At 27.0% G+C, this 22,352-nt stretch overlaps 2 protein-coding genes and 1 pseudogene across 6 annotated transcripts in view; 1 reads left to right on the top strand and 2 right to left on the bottom strand.

Annotated features, from left to right (window-relative positions):
• Positions 1 to 8,934, bottom strand: part of LOC145187613 (uncharacterized) — a 33,423-nt gene extending 24,489 nt beyond the window's left edge. For all 4 annotated transcript variants that reach the window (XR_016448808.1, XR_016448810.1, XM_090075513.1 and 1 more), the window contains exons 1-6: positions 7,867 to 8,934; positions 7,237 to 7,525; positions 3,402 to 3,463; positions 2,989 to 3,157; positions 2,732 to 2,799; positions 1,275 to 1,387 (exon numbers count right to left, since the gene is read on the bottom strand). Coding sequence is in view for 2 of the 4 variants with exons in the window: in XM_090075513.1 (XP_089931639.1) it covers positions 1,275 to 1,387; positions 2,732 to 2,799; positions 2,989 to 3,157; positions 3,402 to 3,463; positions 7,237 to 7,525; positions 7,867 to 8,147 (982 nt within the window). In the remaining 2 variants the exon portion in view is untranslated. The remainder of the gene's footprint in view (positions 1 to 1,274; positions 1,388 to 2,731; positions 2,800 to 2,988; positions 3,158 to 3,401; positions 3,464 to 7,236; positions 7,526 to 7,866) is intronic.
• On the top strand, positions 3,940 to 6,861 carry LOC145187986 (uncharacterized). The gene is made up of 2 exons (XM_090075545.1): positions 3,940 to 4,725; positions 5,294 to 6,861. The coding sequence occupies exons 1-2, from the start codon at positions 4,077 to 4,079 to the stop codon at positions 6,370 to 6,372; spliced, it is 1,728 nt and encodes a 575-aa protein (XP_089931671.1). The 5' UTR covers positions 3,940 to 4,076; the 3' UTR covers positions 6,373 to 6,861.
• A 2,400-nt stretch (positions 8,935 to 11,334) lies between the features above and the next one.
• Positions 11,335 to 19,892, bottom strand: LOC145202481 (uncharacterized; annotated as a pseudogene). The gene is made up of 18 exons (XR_016448794.1): positions 19,719 to 19,892; positions 19,275 to 19,322; positions 18,768 to 18,844; positions 18,198 to 18,246; positions 18,007 to 18,101; positions 17,781 to 17,864; positions 17,617 to 17,651; positions 17,069 to 17,112; positions 16,824 to 16,883; positions 16,446 to 16,510; positions 16,301 to 16,342; positions 15,611 to 15,787; positions 15,215 to 15,391; positions 14,731 to 14,790; positions 14,150 to 14,200; positions 13,965 to 14,002; positions 13,780 to 13,870; positions 11,335 to 13,628 (listed from the first exon to the last, which is right to left on the bottom strand). The product of XR_016448794.1 is annotated as an uncharacterized LOC145202481 (transcript).
• Between the last annotated feature and the right edge of the window lie 2,460 nt (positions 19,893 to 22,352).

Here is a 22,352-nt window from a genome sequence, read left to right as displayed (position 1 = left end):
GCATTTGTTATTTTGTTTATTAATTAAAATATCTTAAATCTGTCTTTTAAATTAAACTAAAGTTTACTAAAAGCCAAGATGAAATAACGTCATAAAACAACACCGACAAGCTGCATCATGACAGCAGTTTAAGTATGGCAACAGGTTACCGAAAAGCAGGTAAATTGTTTTCCAGTTTTTTTTTTACTAAGTCTACTTATCTGTTACAATTTTTATTTTAGGTTTGTCGTATGACGCATTAATGCAATATAAAAGAACAAAGTTTACATATTTTTTTAAATTTGTTATACACGTTGTAAATTAACTTTTTCTTTGTTTGAAACGTATTTGTACTCAATTAGTTAGTTATTTTTAATAAATTTATTTAGTTGTGTGCATTTAATGTTTTAAAGACAATTTCCTTTTTTAAAGAAACATGTTTCAAGGGGGTACAAAAAAATTAATAACTCATGTATAATTTACGTTCTAATTAAAGTTCATGTTATAAAAAATAACAAGAATTTAGCTTTACTTTTTTATCAATTTAAAGCATGATGAAGTGTTGTTATTTTGTGTCAGTAACTAAAAACGTATTGTGTTGAACTTAGTAATGTTGAGGAAAATGGTTTGCCTTACACTGATATGACCTATGTCAGTTGTAAGTTACTCAAATAATGTTAAATAATTGGTAAATTATTTTACCTCCGCATAATTTTAATTTTACAGATGGTTTAATTTTTTCAATTAGAAGGCGTTTTTCTAAAAGGGTATTAGTTAAGGTTTTGCAACTTTAAATAGTGGAAAACAGCCGCTATAAATAAAGTAACAGACTGACCATAACCCGTATTATGGGTTGCTTTTTGCTAGTTTTATACAATTTATCCTAACTCAAAATAAAATCTTTTAAGACTTGTAATAAAATGCTGTTTATGAAAGAATTTTATTAAAAGAAATTACTTAGAAAATCCTTTTCCTAATTCTAACAGCTTAATTATTAAAAGAGAGCTAAACTTCAACCAAAAAAACATATACCCAAAAAGCAACCTAAAGTTTTCTTCATTTGTGAAATCAAGAAGTTTTTAAAAAGTAAACCCTTTGACACAAATGTTTTACAAAAAGATATCTATGTTATAGATGTCAGTAAATGTCTAACACACTTAATAATATTTTTCTATAGAAGCATCAATCAACTCTGTATAACATCAAATGAAAAGTCGACTTTGCTTAATTTAATTCAACAATATAAAAGATGAAATAAAAAATGAAGTTCTTATTTAAATTAAAAATTCTCTTACCAAAACACTTTTTAACAGTAATTGGAAACTGGATATTTTTAACAGGAAGTGATTTCAACTTTTTTTCTGCTTCATTCAATCCATTTTCAGATGAGTAAGTGACCTTTATGCAGCTTTAAAAAAAAGCATACAAAGTAATTAAGCTGTCAGGTTTTGTAAAACTTATTTTTAGTTTTAATTACCTATTTTTTTGAATATCAATTTGAGTAATGTTACATTTACCGTAATTAGGGTATATCTATAGCTCCACCAAATTTCAGATATGTTGTATTTAAAATGGCCTGTGGATTTTTCATTTATGGCCAAGTTTTCATTTATGGACTAATTTTGTTAAGTTGCTAAAATATATTTTTAATTTCAATCTTTTAAATTTTAAATTCTCAACAAATTATCTTGTTTCAAAATATTTCATTTTGAATAATATATGTATCCAATAAAATGTTTATTGAATTTGGAGCTGCCAATCAAATTTAGTATATCTGGTGATTTTAAAATAGATAAACAGAAAGATATAAAATAGTAAGCATAAAAACTTCAACAAGAACCATAAATCAACAAAAACACTAAAAGTCATAGTTACACCGATTACACAAAAAAAAACATTTCATGAATTATTAATGACAGACCCAAGTACTTTCAAACAGGTTACTTAGTACTGCTATAATCTTATTCATGTAGAGCCAACTGCAGATAACATAGATGTAACTGAGTACATTTATTGGCAATTTTAGACCATAAGATAGGAGACCATAAGATAGGAGATCATAAGATAGGAGACCATAAGATAGGAGGTTATTAACAAAGAAAGAAGATCAAAAAAAGTCTTGAAAGGTTGGGACCAAATTGACCCAAATAAACACAAAAACTTGGTAAAACCAATGCCAAAACATTTGGCACCTGTAATCAAAGCAAAAGGAGATTTAACAATAGACCTCTTTTTGTTTTGATTACAGCAAAGTTTCCATGTAAATTTTTTAAAACTAGTGATTTGTTCCATCATTTTTGTCATTAAAAGAATTCCAATCTTTGCAAATTAAAACAAAGTGAAAACTAAAATTAAAAAATTGCAAATAGAATCTTTAAAATATAATATTAATCTTAATGATTTTAACATTTATTTTCAATAAAAAAAAAAAAAAAAAAAGAAAAAAAATATGAAGTTAACTTTGACTAAGTTTAAAAAATTAAAAGCAAAAAGCTCTTGGTTCATTAATTTTCTGCTCACTATGTGTGTGCATGAGTGCGCATCTGTGTATGCGCACTTATATATATACATGTATGTATGTATGTATGTATGTATGTATGTATGTATGTATGTATGTATGTATGTATGTATGTATGTATGTATGTATGTATGTATGTATGTATGTATGTATGTATGTATGTATGTATGTATGTATGTATGTATGTATGTATGTATGTATGTATATCTTTTGTGAGAAAAAAAAGCTACTAACTCTGATTTGATGTTTGGCTCAATTGAAAACAAACTCCCATACTCATTCACTGCTTTTACTAGTGTGAACTAAGACAAAATTAGCATATAAAAAATTATAAATTAAAATCTGCATAACAAATTAAAAATGATCATTAAATACAAAAAAAAATAAAAAATTGGAATTAGAAAATATGAAGCTGAAAATTTTTTCAAAAATAAACTATTCCAAACAGTTTTTTTTAAAATACCTTAAAAAAAAGCAGATAAAGTACTTACCACTGTCAATCCAACAGGCAATTTAGATATCAACAAACTATAAGGAGTGCTTTTTTTTTTTTCAGTAAAAGGTAAAACATATATCAACTCATTGCCAAGGTAAGCACAATGCTTCATTTTCCATGCTTGAAATGCATCAAAAAAATTCTTAAACTTCATTACTGCAGCCCTAAATAGAATTTCAAACGTTATGAAATAAAGAAAAAATTTTACAAATTTAAGTTGAAATTTCCAAATTGAAGTGTATTATTTCAAGAGCTTCAATAAGTCTTCTAAAAACTCAAAAAAAATAAGAGAGTGAATCTTTGTTTGAATAAATTTGAAAATTACATAAACTGATAGTTTACATAAATTCATATGTTAACTTGATGAAAAAATAATTGGATTACATGATTATTATTTTGAACTTGTACCTGTCTCTATACACGATGCTTTTGTATGGTTGATAAGCTGCAAAAAGTTGCAATAAGTCATTCTAAAAATATTTTTAATTTGAAATAAATTTTATTTTATAAGTATCTAATAACTAAAAAAATGATGGAAAAAAATGACTTGAGTTGCAGAGCATTAATACTTCTTAATTATTTGCGGTAAATGAATTATTACCAAAGCTTAGAGTTATACTATTTGAATTAATTATCTGTGGTTGTTTTTTGTTTTTTTTTGTCATTATTGTTGTTTGTGCTTTGATTACCATTATTCTTTTACTACTAAATTATTAATATCATCCTTTTTAATAAATATTTTTAATCATTATTTTAATAACAACTATTAATATTTTAATTTGTTATTAACTTTATTTACATATTGTTAATTTAATTGTAAATTATATATACATATTTTAAACTAAAATATTTTAACACAGTTAAATATGAATACATACTTTCAACTGTTTTAACATATTGAATAGATATACATAATTTTATCGGAAAATTTAAATGAATCTTGTTTAATTCATGAAGTAGCTTATACATTCTAGTTAGGAGTATTAATTCAAAATTCATCTGAAGAGTAGAAAGTTTTTAAACTTCATGCTCCATACAATGAAATAAGGAAGTAAAAGTAATTGTAAAAAAAACAAAAAACAAATGCTATTATTATTTGTTTTGAGTCTGACTGCAGCAGAGAGTTTTAAGTTCAAACCAAGATGTAATGTCGATTTTTTTTTTAATGGAGATTTAAACCAGCAAAACAGGAAATCCTGGGAGAGAAACTGCTCACAAAAGGTTGAAGTAATCTGTAAAAAAAACATTACAGTATCATACTTCAGCATGCTTCCATTTACAGATGATGAGACTATTGGTGCAGATTATTGGCCTGTTGAGGCAGTTCTTCAACAAATAATTTCAGCCGCCTTATCACAGTGCTGTGGTAATTGTTTAAAGATAACATTCAATAAAGTAGAAAATCGAACTCAACTAACTGACATAAGCACTAAAGAAAAAAGTGATATTCTTTACCCAATGTTTACACAAGGAGTGCCAAACAGAGTGAATACTACAAGAAGTCCTTTAACCATTCCTATTATTAAGCTACCAACAGCTATGTTTATTACAGCACTGACCATTCCTCCAAAATTATTTGCTGTAGAAGTATTACGAGCTATTTATGATCTGTGGCCTTTGTTTGGTGTAGCAATAATGTTAGCATTTGGGGCAGGAGTAGTGATGTGGTTTCTAGATACCTGGTATAATAAGGATCAGTTACCTAGGAGATTTATACCTGGATCATTTGAAGGTAAAAACATCTTAATTTAAAAAAATCTAGCTAGAATGCAATGACTTTTCACTATTTTAAGTTTTATTGCTGTTGATAGTCAAAACAAGATACTTTTCTGCCAATTTTTAAAGGTCATTGTTTGCCAATTTTGATAAGTTACTTTATTGAAAAATTTTAAAAATGTAATAAAATACAGTGTAACTTGTTACAACTTCAAAATAAATATTTTAGTTTAAATTTAATGAAAAACACCCTGTAACTCAGGCAGTATTTGTATGAAAACCTGTATAATAAAAAATCAAATGAAGAATATGCATGAATAATTGTATATTTTAATAAAACTTATTTTGACTAACTTTAAATACAAAACAGTAGTTAAAAAATTAACTAAAAATCTTGAATAAGCTCCCCTGGGTCAAATATAGTGCAGAAGCAGGAAATGGAGAGCCTCAGCAACTTTTACTACCAGGTCATAACCAATTAAAACAAAATATAAAATAATTAAGTGGAAGAAAACAGGATAACATATACAGTAATAGAGATAATAAGTTAAATCTTAGCCAAATAAATTATTACTCTTATTTAGGATTTTGGTGGTCTTTTGTCTCAATGACAACAGTTGGTTATGGTGATGTAGCCCCTAGTAGTGCTTTAGCAAAACTATTTGCAATGTTTTGGATACTTTGTGGAATTACCATAACTGCATTGATGACTGCAGCTCTAACAACTGCAATCAATGAAGTATCCAACCGTCACAAAGCTACTGTGGACAGTGGAAAAATTGGAATATTAAACAACCATGTTTTTGAAAAAGTCCTTCTCATGAAAGGGAATGCAAAGCAGTATTATATGAACACAGTTGAGGAATTAATAGAAAACACGAAAAGTAAAAATAATCAACCATTAATAAGTGGCTTTCTAATAGATTCTTACACTGCAAAAAAATACCTTCAAAAACAAATGAATAGCAATGACAATAATCTATTTGTAAGAAATGTAGTTAATGATGTTGACCAATCTTATTATGGTGTTGCTATTTATGATGAATATCTATATGACTTGATTAATGAATACATTGAATATCAGAAGGATATAATTAATGAATTTGTTTATGACATGTTTAACAACTTACCAGATATATCAAGCCCAATAATAGAAGCAAATCTTTTGTTTACAACTGAATCAGGCATTTACGAACAAGTGTTAATATGTTGTGCAAGTATGATTGCATTTTTTCTTTGCTTTGGTGCTATTTATGAACTTTGCTCACTTAAGTTCAAGTCCACGAGAATTAATTCAAACTTTAACATAGCAGGTTTTACAAAGGAAGAGATAAGAATTGAGGAGGAGATGAAGGTTTTAACTAAAAAATGGAAAAAAAAACTCAAGACTAAATTGCCAGAATTCATATTAGATGGCACATTTACAGTGAGACACAATGAGGAGCCAAACATTTCCTTGACCATAAAAGAAAAAGAAGACACAAAAAAAGATGAGATACAAGTTTTAGGCTTAAAAAAAACTACTTCAAATTTTAAGAAAAAAAAACTTAAAACCAAAAATTCTAACAGAGACAAACAACCAGATTTTCATATTTTTATAAACGGTGATCCAGATAAATCCACGCAGAAAAGACCACTGCCACAATTACAATATATGGATTGATGACAGTCTTCAATGCATTTTAAGAAGTTAAGTTGTCCAGTTTATTTTATGACTAGAAATTCATAAAGTTTTCATTTGTAATGAAAGATTATTTATTTATTTAAGAATAGTTTCACTTATACAACAAAGTATAAAGTCCTTCATAAGAAAAATAAATAATAGAAAAAAAATTAATCATACAAGATTAAATCATTTATTAGAATCGTGTTTATTAGAAATAGAAGTAAAAAAAAAGAAATTTAGGAGTTAAAATTTATTCACAGTTAATACATGTTTATTAGAATCATGTTTATAAGAAATAGAAGTAAAAAAAAAACAAATTTAAGACTTTAAATTTATTCACAGTTAATACATGTAAATGAAAGATTTGTAGTAATCAAGCAAAACAACAAGTTGCAATAAAATTTGATAATTTAAAGATGTTTTATTTACTGTAGAAATGTTATAATTTTTCAGGTTCCTGATAAATGCAAAAAAGATTATTGAATTTAGTTTCTTTTTTCTTTTTTTTTTCTTTTTTTTAATTTTAATTGATTTTATCAAAAATCCTCCAAACAATAACTAAGTATGCATAAATTTATCTTCTTTATTTTAAAAACCATCATTATTAAATAAATTAGATCAGAAACAAACTTTGTAAAACTGCAGTTACTTGTATCTACAGATAAATACATTTTTTAATTGATATTTGATATTTAAGAAAACACATCCACCTTTCAAGAAGAATTTATTGTTAAAAACCTACCACTAAGATGCTCATTTTAATTTAAATTTTTCTTATTACTTGCTTTTATCATTTATCTCTTTATTATTTAATTTTTACGTATATATATTTAAAATAAGTAGATCAAAGTATTAACTCACACTTTTTGATGCAAGATCTCTACTGAACTGATTTTTTATACGTAACATGTAATAACCACTCTGATCTGGAACAAGTTGATCAAGGTGATCCCATTCAGTGAAAGATTTTTTTTTCTCATTTGAATTCATTTTGTTGACAACTGAATTTATTTTTAATGATTGTTTATTAAAAGGTTTATTATTTTGAGGTAAACTATTTTTGTCTTGTGATTGAGAAGTTTTCTTTGACATTTCTTCTTTCCAAGCTTTGATCTCGTCTGGACTTTTTCCAGGCAATGTAGAAATAGATCTAAATTTTAATCAAATACACAAAAATTTAAAGCTATTAACATAGTGCAATAAACTCCAAGTAGATTCTAAAAAATGCTATTTGTAAGAGATATTTTTATTTCTCTCAATGAGGTAAAAATGCTAATTAAATGAGACAAAAAAATTAAGTACTCATTATTGAAATGTATTGAACACAACAAGTAAACTTGCCAATACAACTTTTTTTACTTGTAACCCTGGAAGAACTTCAGGGATCTAAGGGATCAACTTGAATTTTCTGAATTTTTTGTTAAGTGAAAAAATGCATATTCATTTAAGGTTAAAAAAAAAAAAATTTTTTTTAAAATTAATAAGAGTTACCTTGAGGCAAACTTAATAGCATGCTGGGAAACATATTTAGATTCATCTATGACTGCATATATAATATTATCAACAAACATTTCGCTAAACTCCATCCTTACTATTTCACCTTCAAGAGCTTTTAGAAAATCAAATATTTTTTTAAACCCATATTTTCTCCATGGCAGAATATCACCAGTTATGTCAAAATACTCTTTCTCTAGAAAGGATTGCTTTACACCAGGAGCTGATATCAGTACAGAACGCAATAATTGCTTAACATTATCATCTATTTTTGACATTGTTTTTTATTTTTCTTTGCGATTTTAAACTTGAGATAAATAACAAATATCAAACTGACAAAAAAAACCCAAATGACCAGACAGTTAGAATATCTTAAGAAACTGCAGGGATTTCTTTGTTCCAGATTATATCTGTGCATTTAATTATTACTATTTGTACTACAAATTGTAGTTAATTCTTTATTTCATTAGCTATGCACTAAATAATGTCAAACAAGTAAAGGTACGTACAGCAGAGCTAAAATAAGCATGAGCAAATAATCATGCGTTCATGTTACTTAGAAGACAAAAACAATTTTGAAATTAAGTTAAAGGTATTTAAATTTTATGAAACTTTTTTGAAAATCATAAGCGCAAGAATTTTGCATGCAAGAATTTTTACGGACCAAAACAACACCATAAACCTTAAAGCCGTGGCCTCCCTATACTTCACGGTTTCTATTGTGTAGATTCGTTTTAATAGTTTGCCAACTGGTCTTTTCACATTTCGTTTACTATCTTAACCTTTTAGCCTAAACTTCGACTCATCTGACTATTGCTTTACCGTCCAATTTTTGTGTGAGTTTACGAACTACAAACGTGCTTTTCATTTCTTTTTCTGTACGAGTTTGAGAACTTTTCAAAACGTACTTTTCAGCGATATGAATAGTTTTATCCTGCGGGATAGCTATACAACCCTGCATCATCATCATCATCATCATCATCATCATCATCATCATCATCATCATCATCATCATCATCATCATCATCATCATCATCATCATCATCAGTATGTTGAAACTTGTTCGGTAATGCAACCTTGCGCTTTTATTCCAATTTAACGGCACGTTGCATTACCGAAATTTCAATGTTTTGTTATAGTTTACAGGAAAAGTTAGGGTGATGGTTAAACTTTTGTTCTGATATGATTTTAAACATTAATAGGAGTCAATCACCCCTAAAAAAGTAATGATCACCTTTATCATATAACCCCAAAAACAAAATTTATCATGAATTTTTGTTTTGGTTAAACCGTCTATAACTTGTTACTAATTATACTTGAGTTATAACTTTCATGAAAAAACTAAAAAAACCATAATTTTTATTTTGTAAAAATGTAATAATGGAAATAGGTGATGAGTTCCCTTACATTTGGTATGAAAGATAATAGAATAATTTACCATCGAAAAGAAATACAATTTTAACTGTATAATGAATATGTTAAAAAAGTTGCATTACCGAGAATACAAAGGTTGCAATACCGAACCTTAATAAAAACTATGATTGTTTGATTATTTTATGTCAAAATTTTAGAAAAAATGCCAATTCTAGTAATAATCTAATTATATTTCTTTTAAAAAAATAATTATTTTCACAATTTCAAAAGTTTAGAGTTTCAACAAAAAGAACAAAATGCAAAAAATGAGTTGGCGCTGGATTATGACCCATTTGAAATTCTAGGGACTTATTTTTTGGATCTGATAAGGATGTTTAAGACAGGTTCGGCCGTAGTAGCAACTGTTTTAGGTATCTAAAACCCTCAGCTCATACGTATGTGCACATTACGCAATCAGCGAATTAGAAACAGAAAGTGAACAGCTAGTGTTTTCCTATTAAGAGGTGTGGGGTGGTGTCCAAAAATTTATAAAAACAGAAATTTTATCACAACGCTAAAAGGTAATATTTACACGCCTAATTAGATTTATAAAATTTAGGTCAAATAAATCTGAAGAATCTTGTAAACTGAACATATTTTATTTAAGATTCTGAAAATGCTCGTTCCTACAGCCGCCCCTCTACCTATATCTTAGCTAAACTTTTTTAACTGAGTATTTTAGTTTTGTATCGGATACATTTGTAATTTTATATACAACACGTAAGGTAACAGTCTTTATAAACCGCCTCAAAAAGAGGTTGACGTGCCCGGTTAAGCAGAGATTTGATCTCAAGCATCGCACTACGTCATAAGTTACGTCAAATGTATTTACAAACATTTTAGTATTATTTGTTTCAGCTTTAACAGGCAAAAAACTCTAAGTATTAAATAAGTATAGTAAACATAGTTTGGTGGCGTATGGTTGTTTAGAATATTTAATCTATATCAGATTTAGATACACTTTTACAGTTGTTACAATACATTACTTAATAATTACAGTTTACTTTAATAATTACAGTTCACAATACAGTTTTAGATAATTTAAATTATTAGATTAAACCACATGTGACAGGATAAAATCATGAAAAGTAATTTTTTTTTGAGATAAAATCATGGGAAAAAATTTGGGATAAAATCATGAAAAGTAATTGTTGCAAAAGAAACGTACCAAGAAATTGATAGCTCATAATTCAATTAAGTATACATTGTTGAAAAAAATGCAACACTTACACCCCTTGTTTTAGTTTGCTGTTAAATTAATGAAAATCTATTAACTCTTCTAAAGTAATAGATTTAAGTTTACATCAATTTTTTGTAAGTATTTGTTAAAAGATTTATGTGAACAAACAGCACATAAAGGAAATATACAAAATTAATAGAAGTAAAATCATATTACTCATCTGATTAAAAAAAAGGTTATATGAGAGGTTTAACGTGTCCAACACAACAATTTATTGATAAACTTGAAATATACACACACACCAATATATATATATATATATATATATATATATATATATATATATATATATATATATATATATATATATATATATATATATATAAATGATAAATATCGCAACAGGAAACAACCAAAAATAATTATAACAGATATATATATATCGGTGTGCGTGTCATTTATTTATATATGTGTATATATATAAATAAATGATAAATATCGCAACAGAAAACAACCAAAAATAATTAAAACCGATATATATATAAGTATATATCGGTGTGTGTCATTTATTTATATATATATATATATATATATATATATATATATATATATATATATATATATATATATATATATATATATATATATATATATATATATATATAAATGATAAATATCACAACCGAAAACAACCAAAAACTATTAAAAACTCAATAAACAAAAAAAAAAAGAAAAAAAGGAAGACAGTTTTAAAGAGAAAGAAAAGGAAAAAAGAAAAAAAAGAAAAGGAGAAGTAAAAGGAGAGGTAAAGGAAGTATATAAAATTTAGGTATATTTATAGTAAGGTATATAAAATATATATAAAATACCTATTAAAGTTTTTTGTAGAAAAACTTCTTTTTTTCATAACGAACTTTTGCGACAATTTGCTCAGTAGTAAAGTCTTTAAAAAGCTCTTTAGCTTCTTTATTTTTAATTGTTCTGAATTGAATGAAAACTTCAAACACTGTGGCTCTTCATTTTCATTTAGTGCTACAACTTTACATTTCCTTAAATGGAGCAATTTATCGTAAATTTGCTTTGGAGATCGAAGTTTTAGGATGTCATTTTCTGCAACAATTTCACGAATTAAAGGTTGAGTTAATGTTAAATTGTTGGAAATGTTAAACAATTTATGCAACTCGTTTATTTCATCTGTGGTCCAACTTTTTTTCGTGTATACTGAAAACGAATTACTTTTTAAAAAATCGTATTCCTCATCACTTTCACTCAAATCACTGGTTTCAGAACATAATACCTGTGAACATTCAGGATTTTGATTTTCTTCAAAATCTAAAGTTTCTTTTTCGACATTAGTTAATTTTGATGACGATATAGAGCAAACTTTTGAGCTTTGACTTTTTGTTCTGGATTCAACATTAATGTCTCCAAATAAAGTCTCAGTAACTTTTTCAGAAGCCTCACATGTGTCTTGTTTGTTTTTGTTTAAATAATACCATCGTTGAGCTGTTGTTTCCTTATGTTTCATAAGGGTTGCTAACTTGCTTTTATATTCAGGATGGTTATCATAAAAAAAAGTAAGCAGACTTTTTCGAATCATTGTTGCACTGTATCGTTTTTCAATTGCATCTTCGTTTGGTAAACATTTTAAAAAAAAAGAATTTAATTGGGTTGAAACTCCCCCAGATTCAAACGCACACCCAGACCACGTTATAAAAAAATTTTCAGACATTTTACCTGGAATTCCATTACGTATAATTTGATCATAACAATCGCACATAACTTTTAGATCAGGGTTTAATATAATCTGACAAGGACCATATTGTTTAGCAGTTTTGTGTTTTCTCACTAGAATAATGAAACTTCCTGTTGGTGAAAAAGTCCCTTTTCGAAATTCTGAAGTTGTCATACTTGAAACAGCTCCTGATCGTGAAATATTATTGGTTATTAAACCAAAAAAAATGCAGTCTCTAACATTTGTAAACAGAGTTCGAGTAATTAGAAAATCTGAAGGCCTGCTTTTGTAATTATTATAAATACATTTGACATTTTTGACAATATCCTGATAAAAATCACTTTTAATTATAGCTTGAAAAGATTCTTTAGGAATTATATTTTCAGCATCTTCCATCATTACATCATATTCTCTTAGTGCTTCTTCACCACGCAAAGAGGTTCTCCAGTTACTAATTTCCTTCTGACAAACATTAAGAACATCAGGTGATAGAATGCAAGGAACAACATTGGGAACAGTGGGAGTTAATTTAGAGCGAAGAAGAAAATTTATGAAATGACTCAATGATAACAAATAAGAACGTTGAGTACCTGGCTCATAACCTTTGTGTTCAGTATAAGGGAACCATTTCTCTTGTAAAAGTTTAAGGTTTAAAAGACTTGTGTAACATAAAACAGTTAGGTTGTGTAGCATTAGAGAATCTGGTAAAATGACTTCCACCATTCTTCTAATTTGATGCATTTCATTTATTGCAGCTTGGGGATCTTTCTTTCCTCCTGATGGACTTTTTAAGTAAAGAAGAAATGTATGAAGATAGTCTTGAAAACATAGAATGTTATTTTCTTCTTTTTCAATCAATAAGTTTGGTTCATTAAATTCATCACAAACATTATCTTCTACATTACTATTAGGTTTATTTGGTATGCAAGGAGCTTGAAAATTGACTGATTCATTTGGCAATTTCTTCATCAGCTCTGGTCCTATTGAACTTGGTAAAACAGGATTCATTTCAGTCAATTTATTTTTTTGTGAAACAGATATTGCAAAATTTTTGCTTCCATCATAAAGTTGCTTTTTGTTGAGCATTTCTCTATATTTTGCCAAATCATTTTTAAGGTGATGCGGAGCTCGATACAGATGATCATGTATATTTTTTGTAGCAATACTGCAAATAGGGCATTTGTATTTTATCTTACTTTTAGCATTTTCTTCACCTAAATATCTTGTTTTTCTTAGATCAAAAATACCTCTAGCTTTCCTTGCTTTTTCAGGATCAATTTTATGTACATTTCTAAGATGTCTGGGAAGATCAATGATGTATGCATCACAGTATGTTTCTGTGCACTTAACCTTTTGACGAACAGACTTTTTTGCCTCATTAAAATCGTCGCATTTTTTAAACTTAACATTACTCTTCCATTGTTTGAATAACTTTATCAACAAAAATCAAAAACTCAATACAAATAAGTGTTTTTTTAAAGAAACTAAAATGTAATAATATATTTTAAAAAAAAAACTATTTTGTATTAAATAGCATAAAAAAACTTAAACAATTTTTTTAAAAATATTTAAAACACCATACCTTTTCAGCCTCAGAAACTAAACCAACTTTCATAAATCCTGTTAGAATACTTCCCATTTTTATTTGTTCGTTTTCATTCATTGCAACTCGACTGTTTAAAAAACAAATATCAATCTATACAATAAAATATAAATTTTTATAGCTATATTTATATGTATAAATACTTAATAGATCATAATGTCAACCTATGAATATCATTGTTCAATGCTTCATTCTTCTTAGACTAAATTTTAAAAAAATTAATAACTGAACAAGATAAAAACACTAATCTTTTAAAACCATGTATTTGAAAAATTTTATAAACCTAAATGTACTTAAGTGTAACTGTATCTAAGACAAACAGTTTCACTTAAAAAAAAAATTTACTTACAAACTTTTTTCCAAACTGCTTATACACTTTGGTCATATCACTTAAGTGCTCCTAAAATGTGTACATGAAATAAAAAAATAAAAAAATTTATAATACAGTAGACATTTTTATTTTTAACTCAAAAGGGATGAGAGAGTTCAAAATTGTGAATTTTCAAAATGAAGGTTTATAATAACAACATTATTTGGGTAAGAAAGGGAAAAAAATGTTTAAGTACTTAAGTTCATTTATTGAGCATCTATAGAAATTTAAAATTTATAGATTTCGATCAATTAGCATATGCTTAAATAGTTGGGCATGAAAAAGCAAATCAAATTGTTATGCGAAAGGCATATATTCATACAAGTGAAAATAAATTTGAAGTAAAAAAAAAAGGTCAACTGGTGATCAACAAGGTTTGCAAGTTTGCTGCAAGTTAGCCTTCAATTAAAATTCTAACTTTATTTATTGCTTTTGGCTACTTTTTGAAAATTGAAAGTTTGAATTAAATGATAGTGTTTAATCAATGAACTAGAATATTGAATTCTTCAAAAGATGAAATTTGGATTGATAATAATATAAATTTTAAAAACTAAAGTTACATTGAGTTCAATTGCATCCACACTGCAGTTTAAAGATGATCTTGGTACTAACATTTTTCCCTAAACATATAAATTTTATTACGAACTTCAAACACATTTTAAAAAATTCAAAAAAAAAAAATCTAAACAAAGCAGAAAAAAGCTAACAAGTCTTAAAAAGTTAAAAAATACAAAGATAAACACATACACAGCCCTGCTTATAAAATAGACCAATAGATTTAACATTTAATATGCACTTATGGTGTACTTCTCTGCCTTACGGTTAGGAATTGAATATGGTCTTTTTGTTAACAACATATGTAAGATGTTACTTTGTGCTACTATTTAGTGAAAGCAGTCTAAACTTGATTATGGTCCATTTTCAAACAGAGCATATTAAAAAGAAATAAATTAAAAACTCAATAAATTTTTGACGATACCTTGTTTAAAAAAAAACACATTGCAGATCACACAAACTAAAAAAACATAATAAAACTTAACTCACCTCATCCTTATCTTCAATATCCATAACTTTATTTCCTATTCCAAAATCAACCACCTTATATTTTTCTTCTACATCAACCACTTTTGTAGTTTTTTCAACTTGACCAACTTCATTTTTATTTATAACATGTGTTGCTTCAATTTTAAAATGAATATTTTCATCTAATTCTGGACAAACCTGTTAAAAGAATACAACATTTTACATAAACAATCAATTTTATATAAATAATAAATATTTAGTGAAAGCAATCTAAACTTGATTATGGTCCATTTTTAAAGCAGAGCATATTAAAAAGAAATAAATTAAAAACTCAATAAATTTTTGACGATACCTTGTTTAAAAAAAAACACATTGCAGATCACACAAACTAAAAAAACATAATAAAACTTAACTCACCTCATCCTTATCTTCAATATCCATAACTTTATTTCCTATTCCAAAATCAACCACCTTATATTTTTCTTCTACATCAACCACTTTTGTAGTTTTTTCAACTTGACCAACTTCATTTTTATTTCTAACATGTATTGCTTCAATTTTAAAATGAATATTTTCATCTAATTCTGAACAAACCTGTTAAAAGAATACAACATTTTATGTAAACAATCCCAAATAGGTAAAAAAAGAATAAATAAATTTGTTGCATTAAGTCATAATAAAAAAGATGTTTTTTATAAATTTTTTTAAAGATACAATACTTTAAAAACTTGTACACAATTTTGCTTCTTTTGAGACCTTTTTATATATAAAAGATTTTAAGGTTGGACATCTTGGTGTCCAAGATTAAAAATACAAAAATACTGTTAGGTCTACATAGTACTAATAATTATAATCTGTAAACATTAAATGAAATAAATATCTAATTTAATATCTAAATATCTAATATCTAATTTAAAACATCTTTTTCAGAAAAAAGAAAAAAATAATTTATTTTATGCTGTAATAGATGTCTTATATATGCATAGACCTGGCACTTGCCAATACCCTAACTCATTAGAAAACGTATGCACTAAAACTCTCACCTACTTCAGTATGATACCATCAGTGTATACGTAAATATACAAATTATTTTTACTAAAAACTCACCCTTAATACTAATTCTGATAGCAATTCTTTGATTATGAATTTCTGAAAAATATTAATATTGAATGTTATTATAAATAATAATGTTAAAAGATAAAGAATTTTCAATATAAATAAATCATTTCTAAATACATAGTTAAAAAAGTACATTTTCCTCTTTTTCAACTCTTGTAGTTTCTTGATTATTAGACCATCTTTGTAAACGCTCATTTTCTAAAAACCATTCAAAATATTTTAAGGAACAGAATAACAAAGAAAGTAAAAAAACCTAAAAAACTAAAATTTAAAGCTGTTCAAATTAACAATTAACTAAGAATAATTAGTTAAAACTGTTATAAAATAAAATATATAATTGTACAAATGACATAAATAATCGTTATAAAGATAAAATATACAAGATACATAAATTTTAATCATATGACATTTCCTGATTGTTATTTATTTGTAACTCTTGCCAATTATTATTATTTTTATTATCTTTTTTGATATTATAATTATTTTCCACATATTAATGGGGAAAACATACTGGCTATTTGAGATCTTTTTAGTCTTTCCATCAAATTTTGTGAAAAAGAACTTCCACAGCCTGAAATAAATAATATACAATTAATGTATTAACAAAAAATGCTTAAAAAAACAACATAAAATTACAAAAAAATTATAATTTAAATTTAACATACAACGCAGTTAAAAATTGACTTTCAAATAGTACTATTTGCAATTGAATGACTTTACTATCTAAAACTGTTAACTGATCTGATAGATTTTTACCAGATGATATTTCACTTTCATCACTCTCTGACATTTCTTGATTTCTGAAGTATCAAATATATAATAAACATTATAAATCAGATGTTATTTAAAACGTTAACTATATGATATGTGAAATATATAACTGTATGACATGTGAAATAAAAAAAGAAATAAGAAATAATGAATAAATTTTTCAACTATAATGGTTTTTGAATATTATGAATACTTGTACTAATTTTGAAAAACTGCATTTTTCTGTTTAAAATAGCTTGAATGCTCTCCTTAAAACCACCAAAATTTAACAACAATCTTAAACTTCAAACTTTACAATTACAATGATCTCATAAAGGTTTTCAATATTTTTATTCCACAAACAACTTGTGTATTGCATATAACTTTTATATTGCAAATCCATTTCCTCTGCTTTCTGAATAATCACACATTTGAATCATATTTTGTTAACACCATGACTATATTTTTTGTAAATGTTATCACTACAGGCAGCATGAATTAAACTTAACTTAACAACTCATATTTTAAAGATTCTAAAATGAATAATAAACTACCTTTCTGAAATATAAGACATTAATAAAACTTCAGCCTAACAATAAATCAAAACAGTATAAAACAACTTCATAAATTAATATAATTTAAAAATAACAGATTAACTAAAACTAAAAGAAGATAACTAAAATGACTGAACAATATATAACAAAGTTCAACAAAATACTTGAATTCTTGACATCTCCTCAACTTTAGCAAAAAGATAAATAACTGCTTCTGGCACCAGTACTTTAAAAACATATTCATTGTGCTAAAGTGAAAGAAAGCTAACTATTATACAATAAATTTTCAAATTCTTAAAAGATCTTTGAACCAAGCCACTATAACATAACAAATATATTTTAAATTTATTATTAGATGATGTAATAAAGAACTTAGAACTTGATATTTACTTTAATAGAATTATATGTTCGAGCCAAAGCATTAAATAGATAGTGTTGTTGGTCCTCACTTAACAAATCAATCAGTTCTTGATCAGATAAATTTTCTAGTAGATAAAACAATTTTAAAAAAAATTTTAGGGCATTTTTTTTTAACTAATTAAAATCTTAAAAACTTTCAAAAAACATGCAACTTTACATACTTTTACTTTGTCTTCCTGCGTTAAACAAATCATGCCTGTAACTGTAAACCTAAAAGTCAATGCATTGACATGTTAGTTTTTCTAATTTATTTCTCATTACATTTATTATTAATGTAATCATCCAAGCTTCACCTGCCTTTACTTTTCTATATTTATTCTAAATATACACATATACTACACAGACACACACGCACAAAGACACACGCACAGACACATGCACACACACAAACACACACAAACACACACATATGTGTATATATATACATACATACATAAATACATACATACATACATACATACATACATACATACATACATACATACATACATACATACATACATACATACATACATACATACATACATACATACATACATACATACATACATACATACACACATTATTATTTATTTTATAGGTGAGTTGCCTTCAACATAACTGAAAAGCTTCACTTGCCCTAAGTAAAATGTAACAGAACAGACTTGTTATATTAATATACAACCTAAATAAAGTTAATTTCTTCTTTTTTAAAAAATTAAACTTAAACATCCAAATTGTATTAGCAATACCTGACCAGAAAATATTGATTTAAGTAATAAAGAAGAAGCAATTTCCTCTATTTTTTCTTTTGTCATTTTTTGAATACCTAGAATAAACAAAATAATTTATTTTCAAATTATTACTAGCTTTAGCTTTAAGAGTCATAAAATTAAAACCCTTAAAAGTTTAATAATTTGTGTGCAATAGTGATTCTTCTCTCTAATAATTTGTGCCCAGTCAAGAAAAAGGTTTTTTGGTTGAGATATCCAAAAAGTGAGTTTAATTTCTTATCTCTTCAAGTTTTTTTCATTCTTATTGGTTACTATATTACTATTCTTGATTATTTATCAAAATTAATTACCCTGTGGATAATTAACAAGTGTTTTTACATAACTAATTAGTTTTATCTTTCTAAAAATATAAAACTGACCTACTATCATATAATTATAAATTTCTATATCTTTGTAATAAATAAATTGCAATAAATTTTGTAACAACTTTATGAAAATGTTACAAATAAACAATTAAAAGTTTACCTCTACCAACTAAACTATCTTTTTTTGTTGGGGATATTTTGCAGCAACCTAAATAATGAAATAATCAAATATATAGATTTATTTTCTATTTTTATTGGAACTCTTACAGAAATTTAAAGAAATATAAGAGAGACTGGGCAGACTTCAGACACAGGGAGACAATCATCACTTTTAAATCTGTCATCCTATTGACACTAGAATAATATTGACTATGATTGATATGTTAATAGACCTGCAGCTTTAGTTTTAAAACATTCAGTTCCTAGTTAAATCCCTGCCATAGTTTGTGCTTATTTCTTTAGAAGGAACAATTCATTTAACTGAATTTTATGCAACTGAATGAATTTTTCTTTATCTTTGAAAAATGCTAAAATGTGTTTATGTTTAAAGTATTAGAGCTTAAGTTAGGGAAAAAAAGAAATAAAAACATCAACAACTTAATACCTGCACATACTTTACAGATAACATAGCCATCCCCAATTATTCCGCCATGGCATTGGATGTCAATTATTTTTTTACATAGAGCACATGTAGTTCCAGATAAGGACGCGTCCCCCGAGCATACTTGGCATTTAACCATTTTAAAATAGTATCTATATTTGACCAAACATTATTGAAACTTTCAATTCAATTAACTATTAACCTTTTTTGTGTTAGCAACTTAAAGGTGCGTTACTAATCAACATAGCAAATCATTACTAACTCTTAAATCAATATTAAATTGTTTACACATCACACCTTGTATGTATATAATTAAAAAACTATTTTGAAATATAGCTTAAGTTATATTTATATATATATTTTAATCTTTTCATAAAGTTAAATTCATAATAACAATAAAAGTTTTCAAAACATCTTTTAACAAATTTCAATCGAGTCCTCGAGAAAACTTAATGGCGGAAATTCAAACGTATTGTAACCGGAACCGATTTAAACTTTAGCGGGTTGCAAAAACGAATTTTCACACTTTTTGGTTGCAAAAACGAATGATGAGGTTGCAAAAACGAAGCCTAAGTTGCAAAAACGAACGCGTAAGTTGCAATACCGAAAAATAATCCACATAAACGAAAAAAAAGGTTGCAATACCGAATTTAACTATGGTCATCATCATCATCATCATCATCATCATCATCATCATCATCATCATCATCATCATCATCATCATCATCATCATCATCATCATCATTTTGATCTCTGTCTGGAGCAGATCTATCTGCCATTTGCTCTTACATGGAGCGGTTGATAAAGACCAGCTTCTCAGTAGTTTTTAGAGACAAACTGCAACTTTTTTCGTGGACCATCTGTACAGCTTCACTAAAGGCCGCCTCACATGAGGCTTTTGAGGCTGACAGGCAATAATACTCCCGTGCAAGTCCTGCCAAAATGGGCATCTCTCAGAGATGTGTCCTCCACCAGTCAAGGACATCAACCTTCAACTCTATCACAGTTGTTTCTCTGAATTTTGCCCACTCGACGGTAATCGGAGGACCCTACCTGTAGCATTTATCTACCTGAATTGGCTGGACACAGTCTAAAAGCAAGGAAGGAAGTTAAACGTTTAGTAAACTTCGTTTAACTTTGTTTACTTTAATCTAAAGTTGTTTAAATTCAAATACTTTTTAAAAAGTTAGTTTAACTTTGACCAGCCCCCTTTCTCCCCCCCCCCCTCGATGTCATACGAAGGGCGGGGGGTGTATCCTCAAATTAAAATTTTTATGACTTTGTTTGTTCGATTGCACTAAGATTAGTAGAAGCAAATTTAGCTAATATTTGATAAATTTATTTGATATTATACTTAATAGCGATTACCTCTGCTGCTGCCTTCCAAAATTCAATCTAACCATCATCTTCAAGAAGCTCATGGGTGATCTCAGTTGAGACAATTATTTCACCTCGCTGTTTTGACATCCAGTCTACTGTTTTAGGATGACTGTCTTTCAACTTGTCAAAAATCTCATCCCTGACACCATAGCAGGCAGCCTACAGCATAAGGCATAATGCCAGATCCTCCTCTTGGGCATCGCTTTTCGAGTTCTACAATGAGCTCAACCATGAAAGGACCTACTCCAGTAACACTTTTCTTTCTAATTTCTTTGTCCCTCAGAAAAGCACACCTATCCATAAGATGAACAATGGGTGTCAGTGCTCTATCCATTGTATTTTTCATCAGGCCTTTTTTCATCAGGCCTTATCTCCCCTGTATTCATTCAGGTAAATACTGCTAAACCAGCGAGCGATGGCTCTTTTGCATATTTGTTTGATCTTTTACAATGTTTAAATCGTGTTTAATAACATACACAAAGTTATAAGTTTTTCAAATTCGTTAAATATCATGTAAACAAATTTAAACAATTTTCATAACCGTAAAAATTTAATTTCCAACTTTTTGCGGCTTTCATTATTGTTTTAATTAAGTTTTAACATTTTTTACAGGTTTTCAAAGTCAATTAAAAGTTAAAGCTACAACTTTTCACGGCTTTCATAATCGTTTAACTAATTTTTTTTTTTTTCGAAGTTTAACGGATTTCGACATCGTTTAATTAATTTTTTTTCGAAGTTTAACGGATTTCGACATCGTTTAATTAACTTTTTTTCAAAGTTTAACGAATTTCGGCATTGATTAGTTAATTATTTTCGAAGTTTAACGGATTTCAACTTAGTTTAATTTAAGAAACTTCGCCAAACTGACGGCTTTCAAAGTCGAACAAAAAATATACGACTTTGAAAACCGTAACTCGGTTGTTTTATCTCTGCTAGATAATCGGTATCAAACCTCGGTTATCATCTGGTACGATACGATACCAATGTAATATCGATATTGAGATCACGCGATCCATATTTTCATAGACATATATATATATATATATATATATATATATATATATATATATATATATATATATATATATATGATTTGAATGTTGACATCTTGTATAAGAGTGTATGTTATGTTAATAAAAAACATCAAATAATACGAATTCTCTAAATACAAATATTAATTTATGATGAAATTTTCGCTGGATTATGGTTACCAGCATCATCAGCTCGATAAATTATTTTAAATTACAAAAAACGGTT

The sequence above is a fragment of the Hydra viridissima genome, unplaced genomic scaffold (assembly GCF_058129835.1).
Source record: "Hydra viridissima isolate aposymbiotic clone 2 unplaced genomic scaffold, HvirCarnegie_v1 scaffold_1, whole genome shotgun sequence".
Classification (NCBI taxonomy): domain Eukaryota; kingdom Metazoa; phylum Cnidaria; class Hydrozoa; order Anthoathecata; family Hydridae; genus Hydra; species Hydra viridissima.
The sequence above is the reverse complement of the archived record's forward strand: the minus strand, read 5'-3'. Positions and strand labels throughout refer to the sequence as shown.

Coding starts and splice junctions, on each gene's coding strand:
- LOC145187986 (XM_090075545.1), top strand. CDS start 4,077: ATGCTATTATTATTTGTTTTGAGTCTGACTGCAGCAGAGAGTTTTAAG. Junction 4,726..5,293: donor TATACCTGGATCATTTGAAG/GTAAAAACATCT, acceptor ACTCTTATTTAG/GATTTTGGTGGTCTTTTGTC.